Source organism: Cicer arietinum, chromosome 4 (assembly GCF_000331145.2).
Source record: "Cicer arietinum cultivar CDC Frontier isolate Library 1 chromosome 4, Cicar.CDCFrontier_v2.0, whole genome shotgun sequence".
Taxonomy (NCBI): Eukaryota; Viridiplantae; Streptophyta; class Magnoliopsida; order Fabales; family Fabaceae; genus Cicer; species Cicer arietinum.
This window is the reverse complement of record NC_021163.2, coordinates 63,924,503-63,939,421: the sequence shown is the minus strand read 5'-3', so window position 1 is coordinate 63,939,421 and position 14,919 is coordinate 63,924,503. Positions and strand designations below refer to the sequence as shown.

General features: G+C 29.0%; 3 protein-coding genes across 3 annotated transcripts in view; 2 read left to right on the top strand and 1 right to left on the bottom strand.

The window, feature by feature from the left end:
- Positions 1 to 648: 648 nt before the first annotated feature.
- LOC101499064 (type IV inositol polyphosphate 5-phosphatase 11) lies at positions 649 to 4,436 on the bottom strand. Its single transcript, XM_012715369.3, has 9 exons — positions 4,283 to 4,436; positions 3,991 to 4,150; positions 3,773 to 3,903; positions 3,593 to 3,669; positions 3,369 to 3,494; positions 2,481 to 2,520; positions 2,301 to 2,448; positions 2,085 to 2,222; positions 649 to 1,188 (listed from the first exon to the last, which is right to left on the bottom strand). The coding sequence occupies exons 1-9, from the start codon at positions 4,303 to 4,305 to the stop codon at positions 1,000 to 1,002; spliced, it is 1,032 nt and encodes a 343-aa protein (XP_012570823.1). The 5' UTR covers positions 4,306 to 4,436; the 3' UTR covers positions 649 to 999.
- Positions 4,437 to 6,409: 1,973 nt separating this feature from the next.
- Positions 6,410 to 9,710, top strand: LOC101498744 (F-box/FBD/LRR-repeat protein At1g13570-like). The gene is made up of 5 exons (XM_004499056.4): positions 6,410 to 6,556; positions 6,684 to 6,720; positions 7,170 to 8,012; positions 8,160 to 8,315; positions 8,706 to 9,710. The coding sequence occupies exons 2-5, from the start codon at positions 6,718 to 6,720 to the stop codon at positions 8,988 to 8,990; spliced, it is 1,287 nt and encodes a 428-aa protein (XP_004499113.1). The 5' UTR covers positions 6,410 to 6,556; positions 6,684 to 6,717; the 3' UTR covers positions 8,991 to 9,710.
- A 2,344-nt stretch (positions 9,711 to 12,054) lies between these two features.
- Positions 12,055 to 14,919, top strand: part of LOC101498407 (protein DETOXIFICATION 33) — a 3,876-nt gene continuing 1,011 nt past the window's right edge. Inside the window, 8 exon segments of the mRNA XM_012715361.3 lie at positions 12,055 to 12,403; positions 13,158 to 13,353; positions 13,444 to 13,789; positions 13,876 to 13,962; positions 14,139 to 14,195; positions 14,493 to 14,731; positions 14,863 to 14,916; position 14,919. The exon segment at position 14,919 is cut by the window's right edge and continues 58 nt beyond it. Coding sequence (XP_012570815.1) covers positions 12,137 to 12,403; positions 13,158 to 13,353; positions 13,444 to 13,789; positions 13,876 to 13,962; positions 14,139 to 14,195; positions 14,493 to 14,731; positions 14,863 to 14,916; position 14,919 — 1,247 coding nt within the window. The 5' untranslated portion in view covers positions 12,055 to 12,136.

Sequence of the window (14,919 nt, the reverse complement as noted above, 5' to 3'; positions counted from 1 at the left end):
TTTAGGACTTGATTATGCGTAGATAATATATTAACATCATACAACATTCATTAAAAACGATTACCTATAAATAATTGTACATAATTTATGTTCACTTAAATATACTAATTTATCTTTATTATTAAATGCAGATATAAATTGTGTTTTTATGAACATAATTTTGAAATAAAAGTTGACTAAAAATAAAGATAAATTTTTTTTTTTATTATTGTGTTTGACAAAAGTGTGATTTTGCTCCCACATATAAAATGTGGATGCTTTTAAAAAAAATGTGTCTGTGTTGTAAAAAATTGATGTGGGAAAAAAAAGTGTTGATTTGATGAAAGAAAAGGACATTGAGTCTGAAAAATTGATTTTTACAAGTATGGTTGGTTGTTTGTTTGATTTTGATTAAGAAAATTTAAAATTGAAAAACTGTCACAACTTAGACGTTTTAAATTGAGACTAATAAAATGTCACATATATTTTTAAGATGATTAATACATATATTTTTTTCATAGAGTTTAATTATTATATATATTATTCAAATAAAAAAAATATATTATTAATATCAATGTATCACAATCATTTGACAAATATAATTTTAAAAATAATTATATAAAAATTAAATATTTTAAATAATTTAACAGTATAAAAATATACTCTGTATAACTTAAAATTATTTTCATATGCTCTAAGGATATTACATTAATTTAACTAAAAAGAAAATTGGCAATTAAACTAATTGTCGGCAAATGGGTCAACTTCAATAATCAAACACTTCGTGGGTTTGATGCTTTAGTTGGAATAAATCGCATTCATAAATTCAGTAAGAACACCCCGCAAGTCATTACTACTCAATAAACCGACCAAGACTCATATGTCTCCATCATACGGCCAACTGCATTCACAAATTAGCATTCTCCTTTGTTTTTATTTCCGTATTTGACCGACTATATATAATATAAAGAATACCAATTTACAAATTAATATTAATATAACATATAGTACCATAAAGAATCAAATATTAGTTAACGAGTTGGATTCGGTTTGAAGTTGACGAAGTCTTAAGCAGATGTGTGCTTTTACTGGCTTATGATCCGAACCGTATATTTGATCCATCGACTCGTACGAATGTAGTGTTGCTTCAATGTTGTCTGTGTCTTCTATCTTGAACAGTATGCGATCTGTCCATGCTGGTACTCGAACCTGTAACATGTCAAACAAATTATTTGGGCTCACTTTATTTCATTTGCAACTCTTATACTTCGCGAGCTGTTTTGTGAAACACAATTTTGTGTTCAAATTGCCTTTTTACATGGAGTTTCAAGTTGAGAGTTTTTATACTACTCTAATCATATAAGCTATCTACTACTTTGTATCTCTTTTTTAAAAGTGGTTTTCACGAATATTAAGAAAAATAAATAAATAATTTATTTAATAAAACACTTCTTTGTATATCAGATGTTTAATTTTCAATTTTATCTTTCAAAATGTTTAATTATATTAACACAAATGTTAATAAGTGTTTTTGAGTTACTTGTGATTCAATTATAGACATATTATTGAAAGTGTATGAAAACTTGTATATATAATTTTTTAAAATATTTAAATTTTGTTTTTTTATTAAAAAAATTTATTTTTTAATTCCTTAACAAATGCATTAAAAAAAGAGAAAATAATATTTAATTTAATTGTAGTTTTAGTCCCTCTATTATTGTCAATTCACATAATTGGTTCCCCTATTTTGAAAGTCGACAGTTTTGGTCCATCTCGCATATTTTTTTTATATTTTTAAAGACGTGACATACAATTATATGATATAGAACTTCTAAATGCATTAAATATTCATATGTCATTAATTAAATTAAAAATATGGAATATTTCGAAAGTTGAAATCTAAATTTTCATAAAATTTTGTTTCGATTTTATAGATGTTAATAATTCTACATTGTCATATCATATATCACATTAACTTTTAAAATAGAAAAACTAATTTCGTAAATCAATAAAAACAAGATGACTAAAACTACAATTAAACCATAATCTTTTTACTGATATTTTTTTTTACAAATAGACGAAGTGGGATAGATGGGATTACTCACCTTATAACTTGTATCATAATTGCTAGTTCCTTTATTATACTTATATGTTGGCTTGAATGTCAATGTTCCTTCACAAAATCCATTGAAAATTTGTCCTTCTTCAGCTTGTTGTAAGAGCTGATCATGGCCATGCAGCTTCTGAAATGAAAAGAAGAACTAATTAAGCTAATTAAACTGAATTTAAGATATAAATTATCCACTTAATGAATGAATGACCTTATGAAGGTTTTTCTCTATTAGGTCCCTGGCGGGATTTGTATGGATCCCTTGAAGTCTATAGTTTAGATCTCCTAACCAAACAGTCAAATGAGACGGTCTAGAATATGGATTCCAAATTTTTGAGAAGAGTGAGTGCGATATATGCCTGCATTCATAATTTCTTTCTTCCATATATGCCTGCATTCATAATTTCTTTCTTCCACATTGCGACCATGAGCTGCAACAAATTACATTATTAACTACTCATTTGATAATTCCTCCCCGTAACCATCGAGATATAAGAATATAAGAATATTTTTTGCAGTAAATTAAACTACACCAAAATGCAGTATTGCATTTATATGTAATATAGATTTAAAGAAAAGAATAAGCTAAATTACATCTGCGGTCCTTTAACTTAATTTCAGGTAACGTTTTAGTCCTTTATCTTTTTGTTTTCCCGACTTGGTTCTTTATTTTAATTTTAAGTGACAATTTGATATTTTATGTTTTAAAATTTCAACAATGTTATCCTTTTTTATACAAAAATTCAAAAAAAAATTCAATCAGAACTCATAAAATTAATTATATTCTTCAATATAATACAAATTTCATCAAATTCGTAACGCAAATCTTCAAATAAACTCATATTTTCATACTTTATTTGATATTGTTAGGAATAAAGGACTAAATCGGGAAGAAAAAAAAAAGATAAAGGACTAAAACGTTACCTAAAATTAAGTTAAAGGACCACAAATGTAATTTAGCCAAAAGAATAATAGTGATGGACATGATATTAATGAGAGTACAATTGGAAAAAATAATTAAAATTACACTAAAAACTACTGAAATACTCTTTAACTTTTTGGACAGTTAGATAAATAGTGTATCTCTTTTTTAAACAGTCTTATATCTCTGGACGATTAAAATCAACATATTCTTTTACTATATTAGATTTAAAGATAATTCATCTTTATAAAAGTAATTTGTAACAGTGTCTAGTCTCTTTTTATAAACTTTTCATATCAACCATATATGATAACTATGGAAAACTACTAATTAAGCATAATTATGTAAGTTAATTACCAGAGAGGTGGCATGAGATGAACAGTAAACGTATGCCTTTGTAGTTAATTCGAATTGCTACAGCTCCTTTCTTTCTTCCAATTATTCCTCCACATCCCCCAATAGATTGTTTGTCCACTTTCAATTCTACATACATCAATTAATTGAAAATTAGCACACATTAATAATTAATTATAATAAAATTAATCATAAGAAAAATATATTTTACATAGAAAAAACCTGACCTTGAATGAATGACCCTGCATTCTTTGGTCCAAACAAGTACAACTGCAAAGACTGCAAGGTAACTTTACCTATCAGTCTTCATTTCCAAAACAAAGGAAACAAAATTCCAATAAGTTCACAAACACTATAAATACAGCACGTGCTCTAAAGTGAAAACAAATGTGGCCAAAATATCTTACACGTGACTTTCATCCAAAGCTTCCGAAAGCATAGTTGCAACTTTGTTTCCTGGAGCTTCTTGCAATCCAACAGCTAGAAGGTCAAAATCACGGTTGCTACCAATCATCTCTGATAAATCTTCAAAAGAAACCTGATAATTAAATTCACAACAAACTAATTAATTATTTTATATATATACATTCATATAATTGATTCTAAATAAGAGATATGAGTGCACCTGGCCATTCATATTCCAAGTAACTATGGAAACACATAGATTTGAAGTGGTAGAAAAGTTACAAGCCTTATCCACATCCACACTTTTTATCCCAATGTGAGAGGGTAAAGTTTGATGATGAACAAAACCCATTGGCTTTCTCTTCCATCTTAATTTTCCTCTGCAATTTTTTTTTTATAAAAACAAATATTACAACATGGATATACGATAATCAAATACATCAATTTTTTTAATTTAATTATATTTATATTTGAGCTAGAAGTAGTATTTAGATATTTAATAATAATATTACCTTTTGCAAAGTTGATTACCCATTGTGTTACTAAGAAACAAGAATTAACATAAATGAAGATAGATTGAGGGAGATGAATGAATATAAATTGACTTTGGAGCTTGGACCTTATTTAGTGCTATATTTATAATACCATGTTTTCAAATTGCAGATATATTGAACTTCTTTACCATTCTAGAGACACTTTCAATCAATCAATCAATGGTTCAAAATTTTCGAACTCATGTGTCACATTTTTCTCGTGAGTTAGGTTATCAGATTTCGTTGACTATGCATAGGAGAGAAGTTTAAACAAAATTGAAAAGTGTCATTCGTGTGGACTATTTAACCATGCCATGCAATTTACGTCAAGGAACTCCTCTCTATGTGGGCATTCAAGATAACTAAAGTATTCTATTTGATTGTTTTGCTAAGCAAAATGATTGAATTAAAAAATAGATAAATCATGTCTAACAAGATTTTAAACACATCTACAAATTGGAACACCAATAAGAAAAATTAGTCTGAGACTTAGGTTGCCTTTGAAAAAGTATGGATAATTTAAATAAATTTATCGAAGTTGATTTTATTTGTAAATTTTCTTACGTTATTGGATGTGAATAATTTTTCAAAAGTAACTTAGAAAAAACTTTTTATAAAATTACTCTCGTTAACTATTGACTATTAACAATTGTCATAATTAATATATAGTGAGATACATTTTTTAGTCTCAATTATACGAAGAAGAAAAATGAAGTATTTGTTGGCCTCAAATATAAGCAAAAACTAACGACTTAAATAGAGGTATCCACAATATGAAACTTTTGAAATAAATGATTCCCTAATTTTTAAAAGTTTTGAACAATTTGAAACTTCTGAAATAGATAATTTAACAATTTTTGAAAACTTTAAGCAATACGAATCTTCCGAAACACATTTTTTGAAACTATCAATTTTTTTTTCTTCTAGAAAAACGATTTTTAAAAACTTTTAAAGAAAATGAAAATTTCAAAACTCTCGAAACATTTAAAAAAATTGATTTTTTTTTTTCATACAAATTATTGATATGTTTATTTTATGATAGTCTGGGAGATGAAACTATTCATGAAATTAGGGAGTTGGGAGGGTATATGATCCTCTTGCATGTATATGACTCATATTAAGTTGAGTTATTAATTTATTAAGTTGTGTTTTTAATTTACTAAAATGTCTTTTATTTTTGGTGCAATGTTGGATTTACGAACACTTTCCTAAAATTTGTAAGCGAGATGACTCTGGAATGGTTCCTTAACATACTTATAGGTAAGCCGCCAAACATGTTGTCAAATATGGGTGGTGAAATATCAATGGAGGCTTGATGTCATTTTGCTAAAGCATGTATAGTCTTTACACAATACATTGAGATGACCGGGTCAATCATTCTTTTGAACCAACGACAATGTTCTCTGAGTACCTTCGTTGAAGTGGAGTTTCAGTTCCATACCTATCAAAACGATATCTTCGACAATTTTGTCGCATTCCGTGTGATGTTTCTTTAGTGCTAGCTAACATATATTTAATTTGAAAAAGTATATTAGTTAAAAAATATATAAAATTTAATTACTAATTATATTGTAAATACAATATTTTTAAAAAGTTAATGTAATTATTTTGAAAATAAATATACATTTAATTTTTTTTTAGCAATATTCCAAATTTTTGAAACTTTCATTTGCAGAAAGTTTCAAAATATAATATTAAATTTCAAAAGTTTTATTTTGCGAAAATATATGTTTTAAAATTTTCAAAGTCTAAAAATTAACATTTCAAAATTTTTGTTTAAGCTAAAATCTTCAAAAATATTTAACAAATACAATAAACTCTTTTAAATTTTTTAAATTAGTCAAAACTTTTTAAGATTTCAAAAATCTAAACTAACTTTACATTTTAAAAATTTTATAATCAACTAAAATTTTGTAAATTTTCTATAACTGATTTTTATACAAGTCAATGTAAATGCTAAATTTTAGTAATGACATTTTCATAAAAAGTAAAAAAGATATTTTTAAGTGTTATGAGGAGTGAGAGGTGTAGGTGGAGGTAATGTTTTGAATATTATAATTATAATTATAATTTTGATGGGCCTGCTGATTGAATGAAAAAGAATGTGGGCCTGGATTATTTCACTTGTAATCACTCTATCAAGTGTGTTCATACACGACCACTACTCCATTTATCTCTCCATCTAGGTCCCAAAAAGTGATTATTACTTTATATCCTTCACTTCTCGCTTTCAAATTCAACTGCCGAATTCATGTAATTGAATTTCAATTCATCTCTTTCACGACTTTCACTTTGATTATACTTTTATTTCTGTATTTTCACTGTTCTTATTCTAATTACTGAATTAATTTTTCTTTTCTGTTTTTTGTTTTTGTTGTAGCAATCACTTTGCTGGAACTACTCAGTAGCTTGACATGGTAAATTCTCAATCTTATTTTTGATGAATTTCTGATTTTCGTTTCTTTAAACTTTTATTTAAAAGCTTGCTCAATTGTGATTTTCTAATGGAGTATATGGTCTCATATAATTATTGTATTTTCTTATAGTCATACACTTTTTTATTTAAAAAAAACATGTTTTTTGAAGTAAAAGACACACAAACAAACGTACCCTTACTGTTTCCTGTTTTAGATTACAAAGCTATTATACAAACATATACGTGTTTATGCATAATTATGGTATTATTATAGATAAACAATCCATGTGGCAACACAATTTTGTAATTTGAATTCAGAGGAGTAATTAGTTGTGTTGTTTTTGTGGAACGAAGTTACATTAGCTTGTGTTTTGATGTTTTTCTGTTTTAAGTTAAAGTAACCTAGTTTGTTGTCTGATTCCTGCATCTTTTGTCTGAATATATTTAAAGAGAAGGGAACAATCCCAGTCTCCTTGCCTAACAGATACGGAGCCCGATAGAATTAGTAGTTTACCAGGTCATGTAATAGACCAGATTCTTTCAAATTTGTCGGTTAGGGAAGCGGTGAGAACAAGTATTTTATCTACTAAATGGAGGTACAAATGGGCCACAATACCAAATCTCGTGTTTGATTCTCTATGTGTCTCTGAAACTTCCGAAGACCTTTTAGTTATCAAGAGCAAGCTATCGAGAATTATTGATCATGTACTTTTACTCCATTCTGGGCCAATCATAAAGTTCAAGCTCTCCCATCGTGAGCTCATTGGTGTCACTGATATTGATCGATGGACTCTTCATCTAACTAGAAGGCCTGTTAAAGAGTTTGTACTGGAAATCTGGAAAGGGCAACGCTATAAGATACCTTCATGCTTATTTTCTTGTCAAGGTTTACATCATTTAGAGTTATTTAACTGTTGGCTGAAACCACCATCAACATTTGGAGGTTTTAGGAACTTGAAGAGTCTTGATCTGCAACATGTTACATTGACTCAAGATGCTTTTGAAAACTTGATATCCAGTTGCCCCCTGCTTGAACGATTGACATTGATGAACTTTGATGGTTTCACCAGTCTTAACATCCATGCCCCAAATCTCCAGTTTTTTGACATTGGTGGTAAATTTGAAGATGTTAGCTTTGAGGACACTTCTCAATTAGCTGTGGTATCCATTGGGTTGTATTCGAATTTTGAAAGTAGTCAAAGTAGATTGCATGGACGTGCTAGCAATTTGGTCAATTTTTTTGTTCATTTACCTTGTATACAGAGGCTGGAGATTCAAAGCTATTTTTTGAAGGTATAATGCTCTGTTCAGCGCATCACTTGACCTAATACTGTTTTCCCCCTGCAAATTTATAATGAACTACAGTCACATGTATGCAACTCTTGATCTGTAAATGTTAAAAACATTATATACTGATGTTGAGACATTCTTCTGCTCCAGTATTTGGCTGTGGGGATTGTGCCAGTAAAGCTTGCTACACCTTGCATTGATCTAAGTTATCTTTCTGTACGGATAAACTTCAATGATTTGAAGGAAATTTCAGCTGCGCTTTGCCTGTTCAGAAGCTCACCTGTTCTACGAGAACTAGAAATATTGGTGAGTACTCATTTAAGCTTGATTTGAGGTTTTTTGCAGATTTGTGGTTGCACTTGCGCATACTGTTTTTGTTATTTCTGTTAAGTTATTAGAGAAGAGCTAGCAACATATTCCCTGACACTCCTTTCAACATTATTATTGGCTGAATGGCTGAAATTCACGTGGGTCCCACTCTCCCTAATTTATGTGAATCTGGTTTCTTATTGGGAGGACTCTTTCTCAAAGTATCTCAGCCCATCTGAATTTCAACCATGTTGGAAAGAGATATCAGAGGCTGTGTTGATAGCACTCTTCAAGTCTTTTGAGTATATGTCTAGTGTCTTTCAAGTTCTGGATCTAGTCTTTTGAGTTTCCAAGACTTCTACCCTTATGAGATACAATTGCGTGTAGGCACGGCCTGAGGAACAGACTATTCCGTTTATGCACGACGCCTATTGTTGGGAAGATGTCTATTTGGATTGGCCAGTCATGCGAGTGCAACATGTGAGGATAGAAGGCATCTCTGGTATCAAACCTGAATTAGACTTCATCAACTTTCTACTTCTATATTCTCCAGTGCTAGAAAGGATGACTGTGAAACCTGTTTCAAATGCTGGACCGGAGTTGGTGAAAGAACTATTGCGGTTCAGGAGAGCCTCGGGACGAGCTGAAGTTATTTACCTTGACTCTATTTAATGTTTATTTATTGAACTCTAAAATGTATATTACTATTTTGTCTCTTTTTGTAGTGAGTAATCAGTGATCAACATTCACCATCCCACTACTACTTAGACACCCATTTTCTCGAGGAAATCTGCATTGTTAATGCCTCCCACGTGTGTGATAGGTAGCTGCTTCACTGTCTTGAAAGTATTTATTTGGTATTGGCTATAATGGTTGCATAGTAATGAAACATTGTAACTTGTCCCTGCATCAAAAATATGATTTAGATGTCTGATTAACCACACACATTATGAATTCCCATTTTCCATGTGATTTGCAAGCCATCATAGGTACTACGAGTTGATGTGCTCAAGGTTTGGAGAGTTAAATCAAGTTTAGGAAATATAGACTGAGATATTTCTTATCTTCAAATTGTAATTAGTAATAAGTGAACTCTTATAGTTGAGTATGTTTGTTTGGGCTTGTTTTGGAGCTTTGTGCTTCCTTGTTTAGCTTTGATCGATGCTTAACCCCCTATATTCTCGGTAATTTTCCGGAAGGTAGCTTTCGAGAGAGGGTAAAAATGAATGAAATACCACAAGGTGTTTTCGGCAGTGTATTTTACATCATTTGTGCAAAAATGGGGGATTGATGAGCAATCACATTTAACTTTTACTGTGGATATCCATGGGTTGATTCAAACATCTACAATCTCATCATTCTCCTATAAGAATGTGATGAATTTCCTCCTTATTCTTACCTTTTAATTTGATTATTTCTTTTGTTCACTTTTTATTTTTTGTTTTATTTTAGAAAAGATGATAAATTTTATCATAATTAATTCACATAATTGTTTGGTCTTGGATTTGAATATGGGACAAGACGTTTAATTTAATAATATTGATATTTGTTAGTTAAACTAAAGATTAATGAATCATTTGTTTTCACTTTTATTTTCTCCATTCGTCTATTGTCTTATAATTATTTTTGGGTTTTGCCTTCAAGAAACAATTTTCATTAGGAAGTTGAATTTTTTGTTGAATCAATTAATTGGTAGGATCTAATTACATTAATGGAACTTTAAGAGTCTTACAAAGAATTATGGATGTCATTTACTTCATCATTAATTTTGTTTGTCAAATTTTAAACCTAAAAATATTGTTTTAGAAATGTCAAACACTGGCTTAATATTTTTTTGTTGATGTTTTTTTTTTTGTCAACGTTGTTAGGGGTTAAAACATCTTTTATGCTATAGATTCTATAAAATAAAACATCTTTTATGCTAATATATTCTATAAAAATAAAGTGGTTTTGGTAAATTTTATAATTTAGAAATTGTCTTTTAGCGACTTTGAAAAAAGGAGAAGTTGATTTATGTCTATTTGTTATAGTGAAAATCATTTTTTTTTACAAAAAAAAAAATCAATTATATAAAATAATTTTTTTGATAATCTATTAAAATTAGTTTATTATTTTAAGTAGTTTTTATATTTTTCTCCATTCGTCTATTGTCTTATAATTATTTTTGGGTTTTGCCTTCAAGAAACAATTTTCATTAGGAAGTTGAATTTTTTGTTGAATCAATTAATTGGTAGGATCTAATTACATTAATGGAACTTTAAGAGTCTTACAAAGAATTATGGATGTCATTTACTTCATCATTAATTTTGTTTGTCAAATTTTAAACCTAAAAATATTGTTTTAGAAATGTCAAACACTGGCTTAATATTTTTTTGTTGATGTTTTTTTTTTTGTCAACGTTGTTAGGGGTTAAAACATCTTTTATGCTATAGATTCTATAAAATAAAACATCTTTTATGCTAATATATTCTATAAAAATAAAGTGGTTTTGGTAAATTTTATAATTTAGAAATTGTCTTTTAGCGACTTTGAAAAAAGGAGAAGTTGATTTATGTCTATTTGTTATAGTGAAAATCATTTTTTTTTACAAAAAAAAAAATCAATTATATAAAATAATTTTTTTGATAAGCTATTAAAATTAGTTTATCATTTTAAGTAGTTTTTATATTTTAACTTTAAAAAAAAATTTTGAAACATACAAACACAAAATTTTCAAAAGTGATTATTTTACAAAAAAAAAAAAAACTCTAATAAACACACCTTATTATATTAGATTTTAGTTCATAAAACGAGAAATAGGTAAAATGAATAAATCAATAGTTGATATTATAATCACTTATTATTAGTCATACATATGTACATAATACAAACTATGTATTTAATTATCAATGATTATATTATTTATTTTATTTTCTAAAATGAGTTATATTTTCTATTGTATCAATATATAGGCTTGAGAGGTTTAACCAAATTGGAAGCAAAAGAGTTATCAAAAGTATATTTCTTTGATCTAGAAAATATCATTTTAGAAGCAAAGGTATTTTCATGTACTCCCTAATTAATTAACTAATGTATATCTTATGTTTTCTAAAAAAGGAAAAGAAAAAACTAATGTACCTTATGAGTTAAAGGACTGTCTGGTATAGCAACCAGTTTCCTATCTCGTGTCAACCCCCAGTGACTAAGTTTTCCAATAAGGTAAGAAACCGTCCATTCAAATCCAAAGTTCCATTTTGGTTTAACTTATTTGCACTAACATTTCTCGTTATTACTATTTGAGCCAAGCCAACTAGTTAATTAATTTGTACAATAATCAAGTTAAGGACCAAACTAACGTTTGTGCTATAGGGTCCTACAATGGAAGGAATTCATGTTTGTTCTTGGAAGACAAAAATAAAATCCTGATTTTCCAGTTGTCATTGTCCTATTTTTTTAGAAAGGGAAAGTCATTATTCACGGGACTACTACATAATTTTACATATATATGTTCTCCAAAAAATCATAATTGTTCACATAATCTCTAATTTTATTAATATTCCCAAATTTCAAAAAATCCACTTTATTTTCAAATGTTGACTTAAAAATATGTTACTGAGATATTTTTAGAAGGAACTCACTTTAGCTACCAGCTACCATTCCTGGTTGATTTGGTTGCTATAGGCTCTACCTCTGTTCTCTCACCAACCATTGCATTATGCCAACAATATAACTAACTAACTATATAACAACATAAGCTAGAGAGACATATATTTTAAATTAAAAATAAATATAGTGAAGCAAGTAAGTGTGGCCTAAAATTAAATTGGAACTTAGTAACCATGGCAATTGACACTCCCCTACTAGATAACAACAATAACTCTCCTTCAAGTGTAGTTGATCATGAGAAGCCAGAGAAAATTGTTCACAAATTTGGGATTGAGTCGAAGAAGCTATGGAAATTAGCAGGTCCAACAATATTAACTGCCTTGTCTCAATTCTCAATTGGTGCACTCACTCTCACGTTTGTTGGCCATGTTGGTGAGCTTGATCTTGCTGCTGTTTCTGTTGAAAACTCAGTCATTGGTGGCTTTGCCTTTGGAGTCATGGTAACCAAATTTTTTATCTTAGTTTTCATTAGGACTATATAACTTATCTTCCCTTTTAATTTCGTTTATAACATTTGCACACATTGCACGTCAACCACTGATATTAGGCTCACGTGGTTATTACCCTTGTATTTAACTACATATTGTTTGTCTTTAACTACACATTGTGAAATAACAACTTTATAGCAAATTGGTAAAAACAACACATGTATATATAATATATAAGGTTTCCAATTTTAGAATTTGAACTTAAGACTTAACAGTGAAAAAGTGTCATTTACTCTAAATCGTCCTACAAATTTAACATCATATTTGATATTTTCAAATATGTTTTAGTCTAATTTACAAATACATGTTCTATTTTAAATCTATTTTTACTTATATATACTTTATTGCAGGAAAAATACTATATTAAAATTTGAAATTAAACCTAACTTAGTTTTAAAAGTTAATTCTAATTCAAAGGTGAAGAGAGTCTCACCTATAATCACTATTTAGACTATATAATTTCACAATGCGGCACCCTCAACAACTCATAAATAAGAGTTACAGGTGAGGTTTGTCAATTTTGACACGTGGATAAATGTGATCGCAATTATAATATCATTGTTGATACTTCTAAAACTTTACTATTAGAGACTGCGATTTAAAACTATGAATTTATATATAGGGTTCAATGGACCGACTTATTTAGCAGTATTAACTAAAATAATATGTCAAATGATAAACTTTTTTGTTTTGTTGTTGACAACAGTTGGGTATGGGAAGTGCATTGGAGACACTATGTGGTCAAGCATTTGGTGCAGGTCATATAAGGATGTTGGGGGTTTACATGCAAAGATCATGGATCATCTTATTGACTACTGCCCTTTTATTGTTACCTTTTTATATTTGGGCATCTCCCCTCTTGAAGCTAACTGGACAGACTACTGAGATTGCAGATGCTGCTGGTTAGTTCTATTTATATTAAAAAAGAATTTCTCTTGTGAATACATAATTTTTTGTTTTTTAACAGTGCCCTTATAAATAATTTATTATAGGAAAATTTGCTTTGTGGATGATACCACAATTATTTGCATATGCTTTGAATTTTCCAATCCAAAAGTTCTTACAAGCACAAAGGAAAGTCCTTGTGATGTTATGGATATCATCAGGAGTATTGGTGGTACATGTAATTGTTAGTTGGCTTATAATATTGAAACTTGAATGGGGATTAGTTGGAGCTGCAGTTGCTCTCAACACATCATGGTGGTTGATTGTCATTGCTCAATTGTTGTACATTTTCATCACCAAATCAGATGGTGCTTGGAATGGATTCACATGGCTAGCATTTGCTGACTTATTTAGTTTTGTCAAACTTTCTTTAGCTTCAGCTGTTATGTTATGGTATGTTTTCTCTAACTTTATTTTCAATTCAACTTTATTATAAACAAAATGTGATGTTAGATTGAACTCTTAAAATGTGATGGCAGCTTGGAATTTTGGTACTTAATGATACTGGTGGTGATAGCAGGGCGTTTGGCTCACCCTCTAGTACCTTTGGATGCCATATCTATATGGTAAATATTTCTTTACCCTCTCTTCCACCAAATTCTCATTATGCTATAGTAGTAGATATATTATTCAATTTGAACATGCTTGGGTTAGTCAATGTTAGCATATCATCCAATTGCATTATAAAAAACTTAAGATAAAAAATCACTACTAATATTAATATGTGTTTCCATGTTTGCAGTATGAACATAAATGGTTGGGATTTAATGATCGCGCTCGGGTTTAACGCTGCAATAAGGTAATCGTTTTTTTTGATAAATTTAACTCGATACAAAGTTATCAATTAAATTTAAAGAGTAAATAATTGATTTTTTTATCAACGGTTAAGACTATTTATTATATAAGACCGGACAATTTAAAAAATAGAAATTTAGATTAATAAGAACGACAAAACATGATAATATTAAAAGGGGCTAAAAGTAAATTTTATGAATTTTTTAGAGACTAAAAAATATTTAATCTTTAATTTTTTATTTTAATAACTATTAAATGAAGTTAAATAATTGCTTACTGATTTTGTTTAATTTATGAACAGTGTGAGAGTATCAAATGAACTTGGAGCAGGTGATTTTAGGGCTGCAAAGTTCTCAGTGATAGTGGTTTCCATCACATCAATAGCCATAGGTGTTATTGCATTGATCGTAGTACTAACCACAAGAGATTACTTTCCTCAATTGTTTACTTCAAGTGATGCTGTTGCTAAGGAAACAACTAAACTTGCTGCCTTGCTTGGTGTCACTGTACTTCTAAACAGCCTTCAACCAGTCCTGTCTGGTTAGTCACATAAACATTCAAACATAGTCAAATTATATCCAATTCCAATCATTCATCAATTTTATTTATTTATTTTAGTAAATAAATAAATAAATGCGTGTTTATTTATGCATCTGTTGTCCATGTTTTAGGTGTTGCTATTGGAGCTGGTTGGCAATCTCTTGTGGCATACATCAATCTTGGGTGCT

Excerpts from the sequence above, each read along its gene's own strand:
- LOC101498744 (XM_004499056.4), top strand. Across the intron at positions 8,013-8,159 it reads TTCAAAGCTATTTTTTGAAG|TATTTGGCTGTGGGGATTGT; the intron begins GTATAATGCTCT and ends CTTCTGCTCCAG. Across the intron at positions 8,316-8,705 it reads TACGAGAACTAGAAATATTG|GCACGGCCTGAGGAACAGAC; the intron begins GTGAGTACTCAT and ends AATTGCGTGTAG.
- LOC101499064 (XM_012715369.3), bottom strand. The coding sequence starts at position 4,305 with ATGGGTAATCAACTTTGCAAAAG. Across the intron at positions 2,521-3,368 it reads CATCTCATGCCACCTCTCTG|CTCATGGTCGCAATGTGGAA; the intron begins GTAATTAACTTA and ends AATTTGTTGCAG. Across the intron at positions 1,189-2,084 it reads ATTATGATACAAGTTATAAG|GTTCGAGTACCAGCATGGAC; the intron begins GTGAGTAATCCC and ends GACATGTTACAG.